The sequence below is a fragment of the Castor canadensis genome, chromosome 4 (assembly GCF_047511655.1).
Source record: "Castor canadensis chromosome 4, mCasCan1.hap1v2, whole genome shotgun sequence".
Taxonomy (NCBI): domain Eukaryota; kingdom Metazoa; phylum Chordata; class Mammalia; order Rodentia; family Castoridae; genus Castor; species Castor canadensis.
Genome location: NC_133389.1, coordinates 52,053,186 through 52,073,987, shown reverse-complemented (window position 1 = coordinate 52,073,987; position 20,802 = coordinate 52,053,186). Strand labels below are relative to the sequence as shown.

At 34.6% G+C, this 20,802-nt stretch overlaps 1 protein-coding gene across 7 annotated transcripts in view; it reads right to left on the bottom strand.

Moving 5' to 3' along the window:
• Positions 1-20,802, bottom strand: part of Rbbp8 (RB binding protein 8, endonuclease) — a 100,499-nt gene that overhangs the window by 59,904 nt on the left and 19,793 nt on the right. For all 7 annotated transcript variants that reach the window (XM_074070151.1, XM_074070149.1, XM_020182588.2 and 4 more), the window contains 2 exons: positions 8,644-8,686; positions 3,680-3,775 (listed from right to left, as the gene is read on the bottom strand). In XM_074070151.1, coding sequence (XP_073926252.1) covers positions 3,680-3,775; positions 8,644-8,686 — 139 coding nt within the window. Of the gene's footprint in view, positions 1-3,679; positions 3,776-8,643; positions 8,687-20,802 lie in introns of those variants that run through there.

Genomic DNA, 20,802 nt, shown 5'->3' with positions numbered 1-20,802 from the left:
GAACATGTGCAGAGCCTTGGGTTTGATCTCCAGGACCACAAAAAAAAAAGCCAATGTTGAACACCTAATATTTCAGAGTACCTATTTTGGTAACTTCATGTCAAGCATAAATACTTTGAGATGATCACTTAAACTTGTAATTAATGTACACAACATTTATAAAATTAAGACAACATACAGACAAGGCATCACCAAACAACAGAAACTATGGGGCTAAGATAGGTTTCAGATTTAATGTAATTGTCTGTTAACTATGTGATCCTTGGAAAGTTTCTCAATTCTTTGCAAGCTCAGTTTCAATACATATAAAATGGATCTATCATCTACCTTATAGTATTAATTTGAAGATTAAATGTTAGATATCCAGGTACAAAGTGAACCTTTAATCGTATCAGCTCCCATATTAAAAAGAACAATGACCTTCAGGTTAATGAAATAAAGCTTCATGAAACAATGGATAAATCTTAACGTGCGCTCAGAAGTAAATCTTCGATTTTTATTTAAAGAAAGAAGAGAAAAAGCTTAAGTATAAAGAAATGAAGCTGAGAGTGGTGGTACACACCTATAATCTCAGTGCTAGTATGTACAGGCTGAGTCAGGAAGATAGAAAGTTCAATGACAAGGCTACACAGTGAGACCCTATCTCAAAATTTTCTTTTTGAAAAGAAAAAGAAATGAGCTACTCTCACTCCCCACTACCGAATTAATACTATGCAGTGAATTATATATCCATTGACCTAAGAATGTAAAGGTGAACAGAAAGGAAAGCAAGACAACATTTAAGATGAAAGACAGCAATAAGTACAACGTCAACATGAAATAAATGACCAGCAACAGGCAGAATAAATAATAAAGAGAAAGAATGTAGTTCTAAAGAAATTATAAGCCCAGGTACAGTGACTCATGCCTGTAATCCTAGCTATTCTGCAGGCTGAGATTAGGAGGACAGTGGTTCTAGGACAGCCCAGGCAAAACAATTTACAAAACCCCATCTCAACAGAAAAAGCTGGGCATAGTGGCGTGTACCTACCATCCCAGCTATGGTAGGAAGAATCAATAGGATCATGGTCCAGGCTAGCCAGGAGAAAATGTGAGATTTTGTCTCCAAAATAACCAGAGTAAAAAGGGCCAGAGGCATGGCTCATGTGGTAGTGCCTAGCAGTATCACAAAAAAGAAAAGGAAAAAATATTATAAAAATTTTTAAAAATTAATAAATATTTTAACTGAGTAAAGGAAATTTTGAAAATGTTTCAGTGGAAAGGGTAGAGACACTCATCCACTGACATTTCTTCTCAGAAAGGATCAGAGAAGGAAAGTCACTGAACAAGGGAGTGTAAGCTATAAAGGATAACCAAACTGGAAATCCAAACTAAACTATGAAGTAAAAAACTTTGGAAAACACTGGAAAGGAGTATCTTCAGGGGTTAAAATGATGTATACTCTATCTTGGGGAAGAAATGAGAGATCCAATTGCATTAAGCCAGGTCAAGGAAAACAAAGAGAAAACTTTATCTTGAAATTTTTTTCAGAGTATTAACTTTGGACCCTAAACAACTTGCTAACCCAACTACCCAGGAAAGGAAATCAACATAATCAATCTTTGAGTGTGGCAGCCATTAATTATCTTACTCTTACTGTGAGGAGTAAAAATCTCTGGCTCCACCTTCTGAGCACTCATATCCTTTACTTGTTCACACAGCTGACTACACCAGACACTCAGGTCATATTCTAGCCAATGAATGAACAGAGCAGGGAAACTATAACTTCAGGATTCCCCATCACCTTACCAAACACTCTTAAAACTGAAAAGCAGTCTTAGCCACACCTTTTCCTCTCTTATTTACACCATTTAAGAGATAGTATATATCTTTTCTTCTGGTTTGTTTTTGGTTTGGCTTTGTAAGACAGGGTCTTTTTAGATAGCCCAGGTTAGCCTGGAACTCACTATGTAGCTCAGGCTCATCTGGAACTCATGATCTTCCTGCCTCAGCCTCCCAAGTGCTATTATTATAAGGAAGCACCCTGTGCCTGCCTTTAGAGATATTATAAACCCTATTAAACTTATATATTTATATACTGTTGCTTGCATTATTTCACTTAGTCTTCAAAATAGTCTTGCAGAGAAGGTACTGTTAAGTGTCATGCCCATGTTTCTGGCTTTTCTCTGTGCCAATAGCTTGGCTCTCTCTCTCTCTCTCTTTTTTTTTTTGGCGGGGGGGGGTGGATAACTAAATCTTTTGTTCATTAACTTTTAATTTGTATAGCAGATGCTATTGGTACCCATTTACATTCTTTGTCATTCTCCAGCTTAAACAATCCCATGGCTTCCATAACAATTAAAATCTAAACTTGTTGCCCATGTCCATCCATAACATCTATTGCTTCCCAACTTTCCAATCTTGTCTCCTGTTACTCATTCCTTTTACTCATTAAGCTAGAACTACAATAGACTTGCTGCTCCTCAGATATTTCAAACTTATTTCTTCCTTAATCCTTTCTATTTCCTTTTGTCTTTAGTTCCTCAAGTAACTGGTTCTTTTCTGTCATTCAGATCTCATTTAAATAGCACGGCCTCAGAAAGGCCACCCGTGACTATCCATCCCTCCTCTTTCTAATGCCTGTGGTCACTCAACTACATCATTCAATTTTCTTTTTATCAAAGCAGTCATAGTCTGAAACCATGTAATTCATTTGTTACATGGCTTACTCCCAACTTTTGACAAATAAATATAAGGTATGTGATACAATGATGATAGTAGTATCCCAGGACCCTAGAGCAAGACCTAGTACATAATAAGAACTAAAATATTTGTTGGTAAATCTGAATTAAGAACACAATGTGAAGTTGGAATTCAGATATGTGTGAGTCCAAAGCACATACTTGTTCCAGCTACCTAGGCCAGCATTTGTGGCTGATGACACAACTTCAGATTACATTATTTTACCACTAAAGGGAAAGAGACAAATTAAAACCATTCAGCCCTTCTGTAACATATATGAAAACAGTAAGGGAAAATATTAACTATAAATAATTATTTCCTCTAGTAGGTAACTCAAGGTCCTAAGTAGCATTACAGTTCAGACAAAGGAATAGAGCAAATTCTGGAAGACTTTTTTAATCCTGAATATTAACCTCACTGGAATAAGAAAGTTTTGTGTATGAACGTAAAGAATCTCTGGATTGCCTGAAAGTGGAGAAATATGTAAGGAAGAAAAGAAAATATAGCAAGAAAAGGAAGCAGAAATAGAACTGTAAAGCAATTTCCACCTACTTAGGAGGCAAAATCAAACATCAAATGATTAGAACACTACTCTTAAGTTAGCCTTACATCAAACACTAGATAAACATGCAATTTAAAGGTTAAGCTGATGCTACAATTAATTTTAAAAAAATCTGTAAGAATATATCCTTAATGTCATAAAAGAGTTATTTGATGATAACAGAAGGCTGAGTAAATGGTCACTTTCAATCTCAGAACAGATTACAAATTAAAACCAACAAAATTCCCAGGCTGGAGGGGTGGCTCAGGTGGTAGAACATTTGCCTTGCAAGTGCAAGGCTGTGAGTTCAAACTCTAGTACCACTAACCCACACTACCAAAATGAAACAAAACAAAAATCCCCACACACTCCCCCTATTGAGGAGAAAATCACCTCTTATGTAAATACCAGACTCACCGATCTTCTAAAACTTTAATGGTTTCATGAAGGGCTTTCTGTTGCTCTCTCAGCTGTTGGTTTTTAGTGAAGAATTCTTCTAGTCTTTGTGCATCTCTAAAAGTCAAGAAATAAATAAAAATTCCAGGGAAAAATACTCTAAAAAATAATTCTGTTGTTAAAACTACAAAGTTTAGTCTCACTACACACACAACACTATATATGTGTTATACATGTGTCTGATGAATTCCAGGTATAAAAACAAAAGGTGACATTTGAATATTTTGCTAATCAGAGTTCAAATCATACTAGCATTTGCTCTGAAAATTTTTTTTGCTCTCAAGTATTTTTAAAGTGCTTTAGAAGTCTTATTGTAAGTACCAGGCATTCATTACACAATGCTGGAACAGAGGGATTGGATTCTGATGCTGGCCCCTGACTCAACTTTATTGAAATGGCTATCAAAATGTACACTTACTGGTTTTTTATGATTTTGTTAACAACTGTTAATGTAAATAACAGGTATCTCAATTCACATTATCTCTACTCCAATTATGGGGGATTATAGTGATAAGGATTCAAAAGCATGAAAACTATCCAGCAAAATTACATAATTTCTTTCTTTGTAATTCTTTAAATTCTCTAATTAAAAAATAATTTAAAGGAAAACAAGGGTTTATTTGTAGGTGAGCAGTTTATTTCTCACCAGCAAGAAAAGGAATTTTCTTATGAAGTGCTATGAAGCTAGATGTTTATTATTTATTCCCTCAGTGTAAAATAAAGCTACTATTTTTCTTTAAACAATGGTTGGTAAATAAGATGGTAAGATTTATACACTAGCCTTTATGACAGTCATTTCAGTTGATAAGTTATGTTTGATATAAGATAGCTAAACTCAAGTTCATGGTCCCATTATGCAAAGACCTGACTTACTCTACAGAAGTAAAATAAATCATTTCTTTAATTCTCTGGTTATGGAGGGAATATAGCTACTCACTTGTGTTTCTAAAATTTATCATCCCTATCTACCTGAACTATACAGGTATACAGTAATTACAATGTACATTAGAAGTCTGTTAAGAGGATCAAATGATTGTAAACTATACAGTAAAACAGACTGTCACCATCTCCTGAATAACCAGCTGTGTTTTTCATTCTTTAATATTTAAAGATATTATCAGTGAATTTTAGGAAATATTCAATATTCACTTACAAATTTAAGAAGCTTTTTCATGTGACTAATACTTCTGTATAAAAAGTCTACTATAGAAAGTGCATTTATAATAAACAAATCTAGATCATTAAAAAGAATGTTCAGTTCATCTGCAGGGAAATGATTTTGATTCAAGCTACGATAAAGTACTACCTTATAAGATAAAACTACATTTAAAGTAGTAATATTTTAGAAATAAAATTACTATTACTATACAAAGGATCCATTTCCTTCAAAAACATTTAGTGAACTGTAGCTTAAAATGTGTAGGCAAATAGCAATGATTTCTGGGTGGTATTGCTCCTTAAAAGTGACCACATTTTGACTCTTAAAGATGTTGTTCTAATCAGTGCTTGTTAATATAGCATTTACAAGATCAGTAATTAAATACTGAACCAAGGTAAAATATAAAGAGTTTATTGTGTAACCAATAGTCAGCTCCGAAACATTAAACCTTTGGTATCAAAAAAGTCAAAGAGAACAAGAATTCCTATACAGTGTTATTACACATACAAGGGGAGACTTGTAGGGTAACTCCAACACACAGTAATCTATCCATTCTTTTGAGGAGAGAGAGGAGAGTGAGATAGGTGTCTCGCTGTGTAGCTCAAGCTGGCCTGGAACTCACTATATAGCCCAGGCTGGCCTTGACCTTAAAATCCTTCTGCCTCAACCTACACAGTACCTGGCTTAATCTAGCTATTTCATTTGTTATGTATTAAGTCACCATATCAAGTCACTGACAATACTTATCTTCTGATCAACAATGTTTATAAACACAGTCACTATGGGCTAGAGGTGTGGCTCAAAGTGGTAGAGCATGTGCCCAACAAATCCCAGTAATGCCAAAACAAAATGTGAAAAACCACTGTAACAAAAAGAAAATGGAAATAAGTGTATTTCATAATTTAGTCAAACCACTCAAAGAAATATTTTCACCACTTAAAAAGTCTACTTATTTCTAAGTAAAACAAAGAAATTTCCCTTTAATTTCAAATAGCCAAGAAAAGAAAATTTTACTTATTAACCAAGAAAATAATCCTATTTTTTGCCTCATTTAAACTTACAATTTTGTTATATTTTAGAGTAATTTTTATCATGGGGGGAACATAGATTTTTCCCCTGTAACTATGCAGATACTTCTAACATACATAAACATAAGGTAATACCACAAGTTATCAATTAAAGTACATAAAAAGGCTAGAAAGTTTATGAAATGTCTGTTACTCACAGAAACAAAATTTGTGCCCTATAAAGAAGTCATATCCCAAGAGATGCACTGGCTCTGACTCCTTTTTCATTGGTCACTACAGCAGTAGCGCTACTCAAACTAGCAACATTTTTGGCTGCCTATCCAGCAGCCATTTTTCCTTTTTATCCCTTGCTAAAATAAAACTCCATTTTCTTCAATATCTAGTAGCTTGTTGGGAAGGAAGTTTACCTTTTTTAATGTTTCACTTTGGAAATCATTTAGGACTTACAAATAAATTAACATAGAACAGAGTACCTGCATACTATTATACCTATTACTCAACTTTACAAATAAGTATAAACTAAATGCCTGTATACCCTATTTTTCAGCTTCTGAAAATGTTAATATCTCACATAATTATAGTCCAATTATCAAAATCAAGAAATTAACAGATAATTATGGTATTAGCTAATCAATAGCTCTCACTCAAATTTCACCCAGTTATTCCTCTAATATCGATTCTGTCTAGGATCCTATGTTGCATTTGTCATGTCTTCTCCAATCTGGAGCAGTCTCTTCATCTTTTATCTTTCACATTGTTGACACCTTTGACAATGACTGGCTAGTTCTTTTGTTGACTATTCCTCAGTTTGGGTGTGTCTTAATGTTTCTCATTGTAAAATTGCATTTTGGTAGGAATATGACAAGAGTGATATTGTGCTCTTTTTACTGTACCACATCAGGAGGAGATCTAGTTCATTACTAGTGATGTTAACTTTGATCATAGAAGGGACTTCTAACTTTGGTTATAAAAGGGACTGCTAAGTTTCTCAGCTGTAATATCACTTTTCCCTTTGTAATTACCAGTATTGAAGCTACTATTTCTCATGATACTATCATCCACTTATTTTAGCCTCTGTTGATGATTCTTGCCTTTAACAATTATTGCTCTGATGTCTCTCAGATGATGATTTTTCCGAATCATTCTTTCTACACTCACTAACTGGAATTCTACTAAGGAAGAGTTGTCTTTTTTGTATGAGAAGTATAATTCATTACTACCATTATTTCTTTGCTCATGTTGCCACTGGGAGGTTTTTTTTTTTAAGTTGTCTTCTATTATTTTTTAAGATGCCATCTTTTTAAGCATGTCCTTATTTTCTGGCACATAACATGGCCCAGCTCATCTTATATCTTCAAGTATACCATTAACTATTTCTCCAAAGAACACTGGATAAAGTAAAAGATTACTTTTACTGGAAAACACTGTTTAGAAATTAAGGTCTGAGGTTAAAGTGTGCTCATTTCTACTGGGGTGTCACTATTTCTAGGTCTTCTCAATGAACCAAGCCTAGGAAATACATGTATATCCTTATACACATTAACAAAAATCTTAGTTACTTAGTTTATATCTACTTTTCTGTCTAAATTCTAAAAACCATGAGGGCATACTGATAGCTCCAATTCCTACCAAGGAACACAGGATTTATTCAAGCCTTCCCCCTTTCTGTATTTAACTCCTTTCTACTGACAGTGAGCACTGTAGCATTCATTATCAACAGCGTATTTATTTATTTGCTGCATTCTGGAATACAGATAAAGTAGTGTCAAAAAAAATCTTTATTAGCTTGAACCAATCATGCTAGTTACTGTTTAGGAATGAGCACACAATTATGATCAATAAATTAGAGGTCTATTCTGGCACTTTTATAACTAATAAAAAGGGATATAAGGATTTCTACAAGTAACGATTAGAATGATGGTGGTCATCTTGCCATTTTTTCAAGTCTAATGGGGAAAGCCAAGCACCAGCAATGGTAGAGAAGAAAAAGTAACCTGAGTTTTTAATGATTTTGTCATTGACTATGCAGTGCTAGAATGCCCCTTTCTGGGGGCTTTTATGTGAAAGAATATATTTACCTTATTGGAACAGTCAGCTCTGGCTGGTTTTTTCCCTCCTCTGTTAAGAAAATACTATCTAATAAAGTATAAATTTACTATGCAGAAAAGGCTTATTTAATTTTCTTTATAAATAAATAATCATCTCTCAATTGTGGGAACTAAACACAGCTTCGTCACAGAAATAGAGAAATCAGTTATTCCATGGTTGAGGAATTTTAAAGTAGAAATATGTATACTTTCAAAAATGCCAAACACTTAAAAATTTACTAAGAATAAGATTATATTAAACATTAAAAAATTACGATTTTGTATTTGAGTCTATGCTACTTTCAAACATGACTTTCTAGATATGAAGAAAAGTTCCCATTTTTATTTAGATTATAACAGAGAAAACTGGGTGTGGGCTGATGGGTGATCAATAACTCTTAGCTTTCAAAAGTTACAGCCTTGGAAGTGCTAGGGACATGAGGTAACTGAAATGCATGCGTCTTGGGTTGCTCTGTCTCAAAATGACAAAGCATATATATCTATATGTATTTTTTTAACTTTAGAACTTTAAAAAAATGCTGTCACTTGGCTTATGTGAAGCTAATTTGCTTTAAGACATTGAGGTCAAACAGGATACCAGGTATCAATTATTTTATAAATAAGACATCAATGTTATATACCGATACTTACAAAATTCGTTCCTTTTTCAATTTGGTTACTTTTACTTGTAAACCTAAAAAGTAAAAAGAAAAAAAACCTTTTATTTACACATTGTACTGTTTCTAAGCAGTTATCTAAGTTCCTTCATGAGTCAAATGAATGAAGTCACTTCATTCTGGCCTCTGAATAATGAACCAGGACCCATTTGTATAGTGTATTTTCCCTGAGATCACAAAAGTAAATCTGCAACATTATTGCTTTTAGTCATTACTATGTGACAGCCAAATAGGATGAAATTTTCCCCACCTAAAGTGAGTTAAGTTATTTCCTTTCTAATAGTTAGGACAAACATGTAATTAGAAGTTCACTATAAATGCAGGTCTATGTTCTGACCTAGCCTATGTATTTGCTAACAGCAATAATGTTTATGTAGACTCTAAACTTCTGGGATTAAACAAACTAGACTCTGGCAGGAAATCCTGGACTAGGAACAAAATCACTTACAGAAAAGCATTTAACAAAGGGCGATAGGTTTTTACCTCAAGGAGCGTGTTATATGCATTTTAAATTTTAAGTCTAGCACAAAATAAATGACAGGACTACTATCTAGGGGATTCAGGTAGTTACTGAAAAGAGAGTTGACGGTTGGGCACTGAAACTACAAGGAAGAATATGGATAAAGTAGTATGGCATTTCTAATTTTCATGAATAGTAACTAACAAAAAAAGAAAAACAGCCATCAAGTAAACATGGAAAAAAAACCTACCAAGTATCAAGAAAACTAAATATAAATACAAACCAAAACAATTAATTAGCAACTTTAAAAATTATAGCACTTGATAAAAAGTGTTTTAAAACTATACTTCCATACTTTGATGGAGATATTTGAAACTGGCATAAATCTTTGGAAAGTAACTTGGCAATGTCAAAAGTTTTTTTCACCACGATCTCACTTCTTAGATTCTAACCTATAGAGAATCTATAGTCACACACATAAAAAAAAATGTTCAAAATAATAACAGGATTTTTCATATTGTCTGTAATTTAGTTTAGGTGACAATTTAAATAAGAGTTTTAATAGACAAACTTATTCATTTCCTAAACATAGTTACATAGCTACTGGTAGTGTCTTCTTATTGCCCCCAGTGGTAATGATTTAATACCAGGAAATTCAGGAATTAAAAAAAAAAAGGCCCTGGAGAATATTTTACCTCTAGCAAATGTGACACATTTTATCTTTGACTCTATGGACTATAAATAAATAAAATATTATGGGTAAGGAAGTGGAAAAAACTTTTGAGATAAATCTGTATTTCAATGTTTCCAGTAGTTTTATTTGTAATAGCCAAACATTAGAAACAACCCAAATGCCCTTCAACAACAAACATGTTAAAACAAACAACAACAAATGTTATCACAGATTTACCAACATTTACAGACCACATGTACTACTGATCAATAAAAAAAAAATGAACTAGGCTGGGTGTGGTGGTTTACACCTATAATCCCAGCACACTTAAGAGGATAGAAAATTTGAGGGTATTTAAGTGAGACTCTGTGTCAAAGGGGGAAAAAAAAAAGAATTAACTATTGATACATGCAACAATTTAGCTAGATACTTCAAGGGAATCTGCTGAGTAAAAACAGCCAATCTCAAAAGGTTGTATTTTTTTCAGAAGGCAGAGATCAATAGGATCACAGTTAGAGGCCAGACAGTGCAAAAAGTTAGGAAGATCCCATCTCAACAAATAAGCTGGACATGGTGGAAAATGCCTGTGATCTCATCTACGCAGGAAATAGAGGTAGAAGGATCACAGTCGGAGACTGGCCCCTGCAAAAATATGAGACCCTACCCAAAACTTAATGGAAGCAAAAAGGGTCGGGGGCTTGGCTCAAGTGGTAAGTACCTACCTAGCAAGCACAAGGCACTGAGTTCAAACTCCAGTACTGCCAAAAAAAAAAAAAAGTTGTATTTTGTATGATTCTATTACATAACATTCTTAAAATGACAAAATTATCCAGATGGAGGACAGATTATAAATGGCCAAAAATTGGAGGGGTGGAGTGAGAGAAGGCTGGGAATTAAGGGTGACATGAAGAAACCTTGGTGATAGATACTGGAATCTACACACTACTGAACTGCATAAAACTAAATACACACACACGTGCATATAAAATGGGTGTATAAGGCTGGTGGACTGCATTAATAAAAAATTTTGGCTGTAATAATGTACCACGTAATTACTCAAGGTGCCACTTCCAGGAGAGACTGAGTAATGGGTACACAGGATTTCTCTGTACTTGCCTCTTACCACTATATGTGAATCTACGATCAGCTCAAAATAAAAAAAAATTACCTCAAACAAAACACAGAAAGGAAAAGCACTGGCCTTACAGAATTCAGAAAACAGATAAAACAAAAAATAAAGAGAAAACATGTCTTTAAAAAATGTTAGGAGTAAAAACAGGTGATTTTTTTTTTTTAATTTTCACATCTGTCAAATTTCTAGCCTAAGAAGCTTCCCTCTCTGTTAGGTAATGAAGAAAAACTCGTAAGACCCTGAATGACCTCAGTAAAGTATATCATTCTTGAAGAATTAGAAAAAGAACTTGTAACCTTACTAAGCCCAAAACCAGAGTCAGCAGTTTTTCTCTTTTCTTTCCTTCCCAAGAAGGAAATGGAACATTTCCTTATTCCAAGTAAATGGGAAGTAAATGGGAACATTTACTTATTGACAGATTTTCTTATTTTTAATTTTGGCTGAATTCTAAAACTTAGGTCTGCCTTTAAACGTAAAAAATGTAGCCAAAGATGAAATGGATTCTTGCCATGAACCATTTTAAGAAAAGAAACAATGAGATAGAAAATCCATATAAACTTCAAAAGAAAATTCTTGGGAAATATGGAAAGGCTACTCTTTTATCTTATAAGCATTCAACACCTGCAAGGCATTTGTTCTGTCATGCAGATCAGCCCTGAAACAGGTTTATATGTGTGTGCATGTGTGTGTTTAAATTTTAGCATTTGCTATTCATCAAGTCAATTAGGCATCTACAATTAGAACCCCTATAAAGTGTGCTTTAATCCTGCTCCACACCCATCGGAAGGAATGAGGCTATACAACAATGCAGCTCCTGTATGAACAGGTAGTCTGTTCAACAAAGAATCTGGGATTGTAACACTGGCAACTTGAGACACCTTTTGAGGAAACAATGCTCAAAAGACCAAGCACTGGACTATAATTAACCCTATACCTCACAGATGAATTTTGGAGAAAATGCAACCACCAAGGGCATGTATATGTAGCTATAATATCCCAAACCAGTTTAAGTAAGAGTTCATAAATGAGGCAAGAGTTCAATTCATTATACTTAAACAAAAATCACTGCTAACTCTTAATTCAGTTCTCTACTCAGAACAAAACATACATAATGCATGCAATGTCACTTTATTATTTATGGCTCTGAATTATAAGTGATTAAGAGAATATCATGTTTCTTAACAAATACTAGCTTTATTCAAATAGCTCATTTCTTATCTAATTCCAAAGTAAAAACCCTTTATCTTTACAAAATTAGCCATATTTAAGATGTACTTACTTTGCTTAATATTTATATTGTTTCAAAATAGTTAAATTAACTTTTGCTGATTTTACTGAATTTACATATAGGAATGCAAAAAATACATGAGAGCTACTGAGAGTATTCTTAATAATGAATAGGACGCTGATGTTATGGACTAAAATTACAAACAATTTCTTCATTGTTAATTTGTGTAGTCATAATGGGAATATTTTCTTTGGAATTTTGATGAAACATCTGTGAATAACTAGAGCAATAAATACTTGGAGCAATCGAAAATAAAGAAATATTTAGCCTGCCATATTAGAGTCTCCATACTTCCCCAGTTCTTTGAATCAGTTCCAATTCCGATTCCCCATCTTCCTTGTTTTCTACAGAAGTGATTACCACATTTACCAGATACATAAATTACATTAGTGAGCTGCTTCAACAGAACCTGGTGTGGACAAAAGACCACTTATGGGGGGAGGGGGAAGGTGGCCCAAATAATATATATGCATGTAAAAATGACAAAATAAAATTAAATAGAGAATATTCCCAAATAAAAAAAGGAGATGATTTATCAAAATTTATCAAATTTATCAAAATGATGGTACTCTGAAAAATAAATATTCTATATTGCTTATGCTTTTAAAAATAAATCTGATACTGAAAGAGATTTAATAAGGCAAAGAAATTATATCCAAGTAAATACACTTTTAAGACTTCCAAAATTTAAAGAATTCTGTAATTTATAGGGCTAGAGGTGTGGCTCAAGTGGTAGAGCACCTGCTTAGCAACCACAAGGCCTTGAGTTTAAACTCCAGTACCAAGGGAAAAAAATCTGTTAATTCTGAATCCAATGCATAAAGGCTGTGTATTTTCAGTAACAATTTGTATTTAATCCTGATACTAACAGCACTTGTCATAAAATGAACTTAAGACTTTAGAATGAACAATTGTGAAAGAATACAATTATGTTAAAGATAAAAATATAAAAACTTGGGAACTGCACCCGGGATATTTTTTCCTGTCATTTTGTTATCAATATAAGCAGGATATTCGGATACATGTAAGTTCCTATAGAGATGATTTCCATGGCTAAGTAAAAATTACATATCTCAAGTACTACCATTTGTAACATTTCTCCTTTGTCTTTTATTGACACAAAGCATTAAAAGTAGTGAGTCAATTTTGATTCCTATATATACTTCAAACCCTGCGATGTCCAGACAAGTCCATGTTTGATGTCTTGCAAATAGCCTCTTATACAGGTTTTTCCGAGTGGATCCCCCCAACTTCTTAAAAAAATAAGTACCCTTCAGGCATGTCTTTGATGTTATCACATAGTGAGAAGCCCTAATTTTATAAGGAACTATATGCAACACTTTTAACAAAGAACTACTATCACAAAAGTTCTGAGTTTGGCAAATTTGCAGTGGCCCAAACCAAAATGTTCTTAATGACGTCAATTTTTTTAATGATGTTATTCATTTAATAGTTTCAAGAATCAGTAAGTGATTTGAAATTGGGGAAAGCAGCCTGGAAGTTTAAGAAAGTGGTCTAATCCATACATTATAATGTATCAAAGGTTACCTTCTCTTATCAGTTTAGACATATCCAATATGTATTATTCACATGATACCAGATATTACCCATATACACCAACACTTGCTGCAACCCTTCCTTAATGTTTTTCATAACACATTAACTTTAATGGGAGCACGATGGCTATTACAGAAAAAAGCTACCAGGATTATGTAATTTTAAAGAATTATCTGCTATATATTATGTGTAAATTATCTACTATGTATCATATTGCTCTTATTAAATTATATATGATACATTTTCTTGAGGCTTCTTCATCATAAAATAGAGGTCTCTGAAAGACCCTGTTAACACTGGAGAACAAATGCTATTGAATTATTTTTTTCCCTACTAAAGTAAGAGAAAATGAAACTGGTATGTTAAGTCAGATTTCTATCACTATAATGAAATAACCTGAGATAATCAGCTTAAGATTGATTTTGGCTCACAGTTTGAAGGCTCTGACCCTCTGGTGGACATGCTGGCAATGTGGGGAGCACACACAAGTTATAGCCACCTGCATACCACATGGCCAGGAAGCAAAAGAAAAAGAGAAAGGAGAGTCCGAGATCCCACAATCTCTCTAAAGGACATGTCCCTAGTGACCTAAGGACCTCCTACTAGGCTAGTAAAGGTAATCCCACATCTCAATAGCACCACAGGAGGGACATGTGGTTCTTCTATAAGACACTATCCAAATCACAACAATGTGTGTGCACAAAAATTCTAAAGTGATGATTATGTACAACATGAAAAATAAGCACAGCTTAGGTAACAAAATACAGGAAAAATTAAGCCAGATATAAGAGTATATAGAATGAGCACAAAAATACAGAAATCTACATGCATTTTTTTTTCTTCTTTTTTTTTTTTGTGGTAGCACCAGGGTTTGCACTCAGGGCCTCATTCTTTCTGGGCAGTGCCCTACCACTTGAGCCAGCCTCATTCTTTCTGGGCAGTGCCCTACCACTTGAGCCACTCCTACATGCCTATTAATACTTCAAAAGACAGGGCTGGGGTTGCAGCTCAGTGGTAGAATTAACATGTGCAAGGCCCTAGTACTACAAACAACAAATACCAACAAAACCCAAAAATATTGGGAAAGAAACAGTAATGTCATTATTATAGAATGATGATTTATTTTTCCTTTCCCAACTTTGAAGGGCATTACCTAGGGAAAAAATATTAAAATAAATCAATAAAGTATTGTAGAATTTTAGGTATAAAGTTTGATATTTTTGTAAATAAAAGTTTTTAAAAACTGAAGCTCAAGGAAATGTTCCAAGCTGAGTACTGGTGGCTCATGCCTGTAATCCTAGCTATTTAGGGGACAGAGATTGGTAGGACTGAGGTTTGAGGCTAGCTGGGGCAAATACTTTGCAAAATCCCATCTCTAAAATAACCACAGCAAAGTGGACTGGCAGTGTGGCTCAAGTGGTAGAGAGTCTGCTTTGCAAGTGTGAAGCCTTGAGTTCAAACCCTAGGCTCACCCAAAAAAAAGGTTCCATTGATCCAGCTATAAACTTTGCAATTCATTTACTGATTTCTTTCTATATGCCAAGAACTTTGCCCATGAAGATGAAAAGATGCATAGGATAGGGACTCTGTGTAGTGAACATGTAATGACCTTCTTAATTTAACATTATGCTTAACTATGGAAGAATGAAAATGCCTCCCTCTCAAATGTTTAATTAAAACTCAAGTACATCTGGTCCTGTATAAATTATTTCAAAATATTACATATGCTTTACTTCAAGATCACAAAAAACTGTTTTTTTACAATATGTAGAAGTAATTCTCCACTAGTAGTTTAAATTTGAAACTGTTGTTATAGTCAACCTACATGCTAGGATTATAGTATTATAAACCAAAAGGACGACATTCTATTCTTCAACAGAAGTTGGGAGACTTTCTTTTCTTCTTAGTTCTAAAAGAAATACATGTGGCTTGCTGGGGATGTAGATCAGTGGTGGAGTGCTTGCCCTGGATTTGATCTCCAGGACCTTGCAAGGAAATTAAAACAAAAAAAAAAAAAAAAAAAAAAAAAAAGAAGCACATGTAGCTTATAATATTGCTGTTATCAAGACATACTGTTTTGTATCTGGCTAATTTTTGCTAGCATTTTATTATGCATTTATCCTGTATAAATATTTCCCTAAAGAAAATGAATACAACTGTTCCCCAAAATGACAGTGTCTTATTCACTGTTGTATCTTCAGTAACTACCAGGAGGGCTGGAGGCTGGAGGCATGACTCAAACGGTAGTGAGGGTGCCTTGCAAGTTTGGGGCCCTGAGTCCAAGCCCCAATACTGCTAAAAAAACAAAGTCAACTATAAGGGCTAGTGGCATGGCTTAAGTGAAAGAGCACTTGCCTAGAAAGTGTAAAGACCTAAGTGCAAACTCCAGTACCACCAAAAATAAATAAATATAGAAATAAAATAAAGTTAAATGGGGCTGGACGCTTAGCTCAGTAGTAGAGTGCTTCCTTAGTATGTAATATGCCCTGGATTTACTACCCAGCACCACACAGAAAAAACAAAAACAAAACAAAAAATTATTTAGCACTGGGTGTAATGGTGCACCCTTGTAATCACAGCATTTAGGAGATGGAGACAAGATTATCATGAGTTTGAGGCCATCCTGGGCTACATAGCGAGACCCTGTCTCAAAAAGAAAAATAAAGTAATCCGCCTTAAGGGAGGGGGTGGAGTGGGTGGTAAAGGAGGGGGTGGGGGCGGGGGGAGAAATGAACCAAGCTTGTATGCACATATGAATAATAAAAGAAAAAGGAAAAAAAAAAAGTAATCTGCCTTAGATATAAAGAGCACCTTGATACTGATAGGGAAAAGGCCAACAATCTAAGAAAATAATTAACGTATATAAGCAGTTCATAGAAAAAGAAATACAAATCACTCTTAAACATAAAATGCTTATTCTTATATTCGTATTTCTATAAGAGAAACACAAATTAAAAACCACACTGAAAAAAATCAATAGATGCATTAATCAAGTGCAATGTGGAGATGTTTAGACACAGATTTGAACAAACTGTAAGCAAGGGCAGAAAGACATTTGAGGTAACTGAGAAAATGTGAGCACTAAGATACATCAATTGATATTAAAGACTTTGTATTGGGGGGGTAGGACTGGAGCTCTAATACAGTGATAGTTGCATGATTAGAATGTGCAAAGGTCCTGGGTTCAATTCCCAGCACCACAAAAAAAAAACTAAGTTTTGTTAGTGCAATAATGGCATTTTGTTTTTAAAGAAAGGCTACTAAGAAGCTGGGGTGTAGCTCAGTGGTAGCGCTCTTGCCCAGAATGTATGAGACTCTGGGTTTAATCCTCAGCATTATAAAATAGTAATAATGACGATCATGATTACTAAAAATACATATTGAGGCATTTAAAAAAAAACTACTAGAAATATATATTGAGGCCATTTGTAGATGAAATTATGTCAAGCACTTAAACAAAACTTAGTGGAAAAGGGATAGAGAAGTATGCAGTATATATGCAAAACAAGGCAAATTCATTTGAAGGCCAGATACTGACAATAGTTGCAGATGAGTGATGGATTTAGAAGAGTTCATTATATTATTTTCTTTACTTTTGTACATGTGTAAAAGACCCTAAAATAAAAAACGTCAAGCCTTAAATGAGAAAGAATGTAAGTTCATACTTCAAAAAACTCTAGATGAATACACACTCAAAAATGGTTACTTAATTGTACTGAGGGTGATGCTTTTTGCTGTTTACTCTGTATTTTAAAAGTGTCTGAATTATATTTAGGAAAAAGCTAAAATTACAAATTAATGAAGAAAACAATAATGACCATACATGGTTTCCTAAATGAACATTATTTCTCCCTGGTTGCATCATCAATTCTATATGTAGAATGTGGCTGGAGGCATGGCTCAAGTGGTAGAGTGCCTGCCTAGCTAGCACAAGGCCCTGAATTCAAAAAAAAGAAAAGAAAAGAAAAGCTGGGCACTTACACAACGTGTAAAATTATTCAACTCAAAATGGATCAAATACCTAAATCTATCAGCTAAAACTAAAATTCTTAGAAGAAAACTTACGGTAAAAGCTTCATGACATGGGATTTTGAAATGATTTCTGGGATATGACACCAAATGTATAGGCAACAAAAGGAAAAACAGCTAAGTTAGACCGTACATTGATACTAAAAACTTCTGCACATTAAAAAAGTGAAAGGACAACCCATGGAATGAAGAAAATATTTCCAAATCATTTATTTGATAAGCCGAAATATTGAAACCACTGCTATAATTCAACAACAAACACCTGATCAAAAAATAGGCAAAAGAAGGGTTGGCAGAGTGGTTCAAGTGGTAGAATGACTGCTGCTAACTAGCAAGTGTAAGACCCTGAGTTCAAATCCTAGTGCTGCCAAACAACAAACAAAAAAACAGGCTGGGTGTCAGAGTTCCCACTTGTTGTCCAGCTACCTGGGAGGCAGAGGTAGGAGGATTACAGTCCAAAGCTTATCTAGACTGAAATGTGAGACCTTATCTGAAAAATAAACTAAAAGCAAAAGGAATGGGAGTATGGCTTAAGTAGCAGAGTACAGAGACCAAATTTAATCCCCAGTATTGCTCCCCCAAACTAATAAAAAAAAAGTAGAGAAAAGACTGGAAGATACACCAAAAAGCACATGGACACTCAACATCACTACTCATTAGGGAAATGTAAATCAAAACCACAGTGAAATACCATTTTGCATTCACTAGGATGGCTGCCCAAGAGAACTGACAGTAGGGGCATGAGAGATTTGTTCACATTATTCAAAACAGCCAAAAGATGGAGGCAATCCCAATGCCCATAGACAGATAAATGCATAAACAAAATGTAGTACAGACACACAGTGGAGTATTACTCAGTTTTTAAAAGGAAAGAAATTCTGAACATGAATGATCCTGGAAAGCACTATTCTATGTGAAATAGCCAGTTTCAAAAGGATGACCATTAAATGGTTCTACTTACATGAGGTACCTAATAAGTGAAATTCCTAGAGACAGAAAGTAGAATGCTGGTTGCCAGAAACAGAGGGGAAAGGGAGAATGGAGAGTTATTGCTTAATGGTACAGTTAGTTTGTTAAGCTGAAGAGTCCCAGAAATAGATGGTGCTGGTTGTTGTACAACCAAGTGAATGTACTTGATGCTATTGAAGGGCACACTTAAAAATGGTTAAAAGGCAAATGTTAAGTGGATTTTACCATAATTGTTTTCAAAAATGAGTGCCTCATCAAACCAGAGATGGAAACTAAGAACTTTCCATGATATTTCAACAGTTTGAGTTTTATTGTAACGGTCATTCCCTTTCTATTTCCTCCTAGAGATTATCTCTTCAAAAACCATAAAGGGAAGCAGGACTTGGAGGTGTACACCTATAGGCTCAGGGCTTGGGGGACGGGGGGAAAGCAGGAGGATTCCAAGTTCTGGGCCAGTGTGTGCTTTTTCAAAAAAAAAAAAAAAAGAAAGAAAAAAAAGTTAGGTGTGGCAGCTCCTAGCTACTTGAAAAGTGGAGACTGGGAGAATCATAGTTTAAAGCCAGAACAGGCAAAAAGTTTGTGAGACCCCCATCTCAATCAATAAAAGCTGGGGGTAATGGCATGCACCTGTCATCCCAGCTATTCAGGAACTACAAATAGAGGAGGATCGAGATCCAGACCAGGCTGGGCATAAATACCAGGCTCTACTTGGAAACAAACAAACAAACCTGAAGCAAAGAGCTGGGGGTGTGACTCAAGTAGTAGAGTGCTTGTCTAGCAAGTCCAAAGCCCTAAGTTCAAACCCAGTACCATATGGAAAACAACAAAAAGTATGTACACACACATGCATACCACAAACATATAAAGGGAATAATAAAAAGCAATCAGCATATGAAATCTCTGCTAAAAGTTTTTGTTTTTTGTAGTATCCATTATCTGTAGTTTGGGTGGCCCACAGCAGGCACTGATAAAACATTATGGTTGCTGCTTCAGAATGACAGCAACTAAAACATACTGCTACTATATGGCACACACTTCCAAATGGTCTAAACATACATAAGTTATTTAACACAGTATGAAGTAGATATTATTAGTATATGTATTTTATACAGGAAGAATGTGAAGCACTATAAAGTTTAAAAACTTACACAAAGCCACCATATGTATTATGGTAGAGATAGCTTTTAAACACTGGCAGTTTAAATCTAGAATTTATGGATTTAATCACCGCATCTCATGCTTCTTTCTCAATGTAGCACTATTTAAATCTACTCACAATCAACAAAAGTAGGCACTCAAAGTGAAAGTTTTAGAGTTAATCCCAAAGATAGGAGTGATATGGTATATACATACCATAACTGGAACTTACCTACTTTTCTAGCATCACATCTCATCTACTTCCCCAAAAGACTGCCATCACCCACTCCATTTTCTCTTAGAGGTATCTCAAACTGCCTACAATTTCTTGAATAAAATCAAGCTCCTACTGCCAAACTTTTACATATGGTGTTCTGTCTACTCAAGAAATTCCCTCTCTTCCTCCTCCCGCCATCATTATTGCCTGGCTAATTAGACTTACCTAACTATAAGGCCTGGTCTGACAGTAAACCACATTGTGGCTCTTCCCTTATGTTCGCAGATAACATGGTATGCTGCATTAAAATTCTAGATTAGAAATTCCCTTAAAACTAGGACTCTATACAATTCATTTTTGTTCACAAGGCCTGGCACATGGTAAATACCCAAAATATATTTCTTGAACAAATGTCTTCTAGTAAGCAGGGGCTTGGAAGATTACTTTGGGGATTCATATTTCAGAATACATTAATTCATGATGATATTATCATCATGAAGTTCTGTCAGAGACAATTTACCACGGGAAAGTTCCAACACAGCCTCATATACTACATTTTAGATTCAGGTAGACAAGTTTTAAGGATACTCCAGTGATACTGTTAGGGCTGGCAGAGTGGCTCAAGTGGTAGAGCACCTGCCTAGCAAGCGTGAGGCCCTGAATTTAAACCC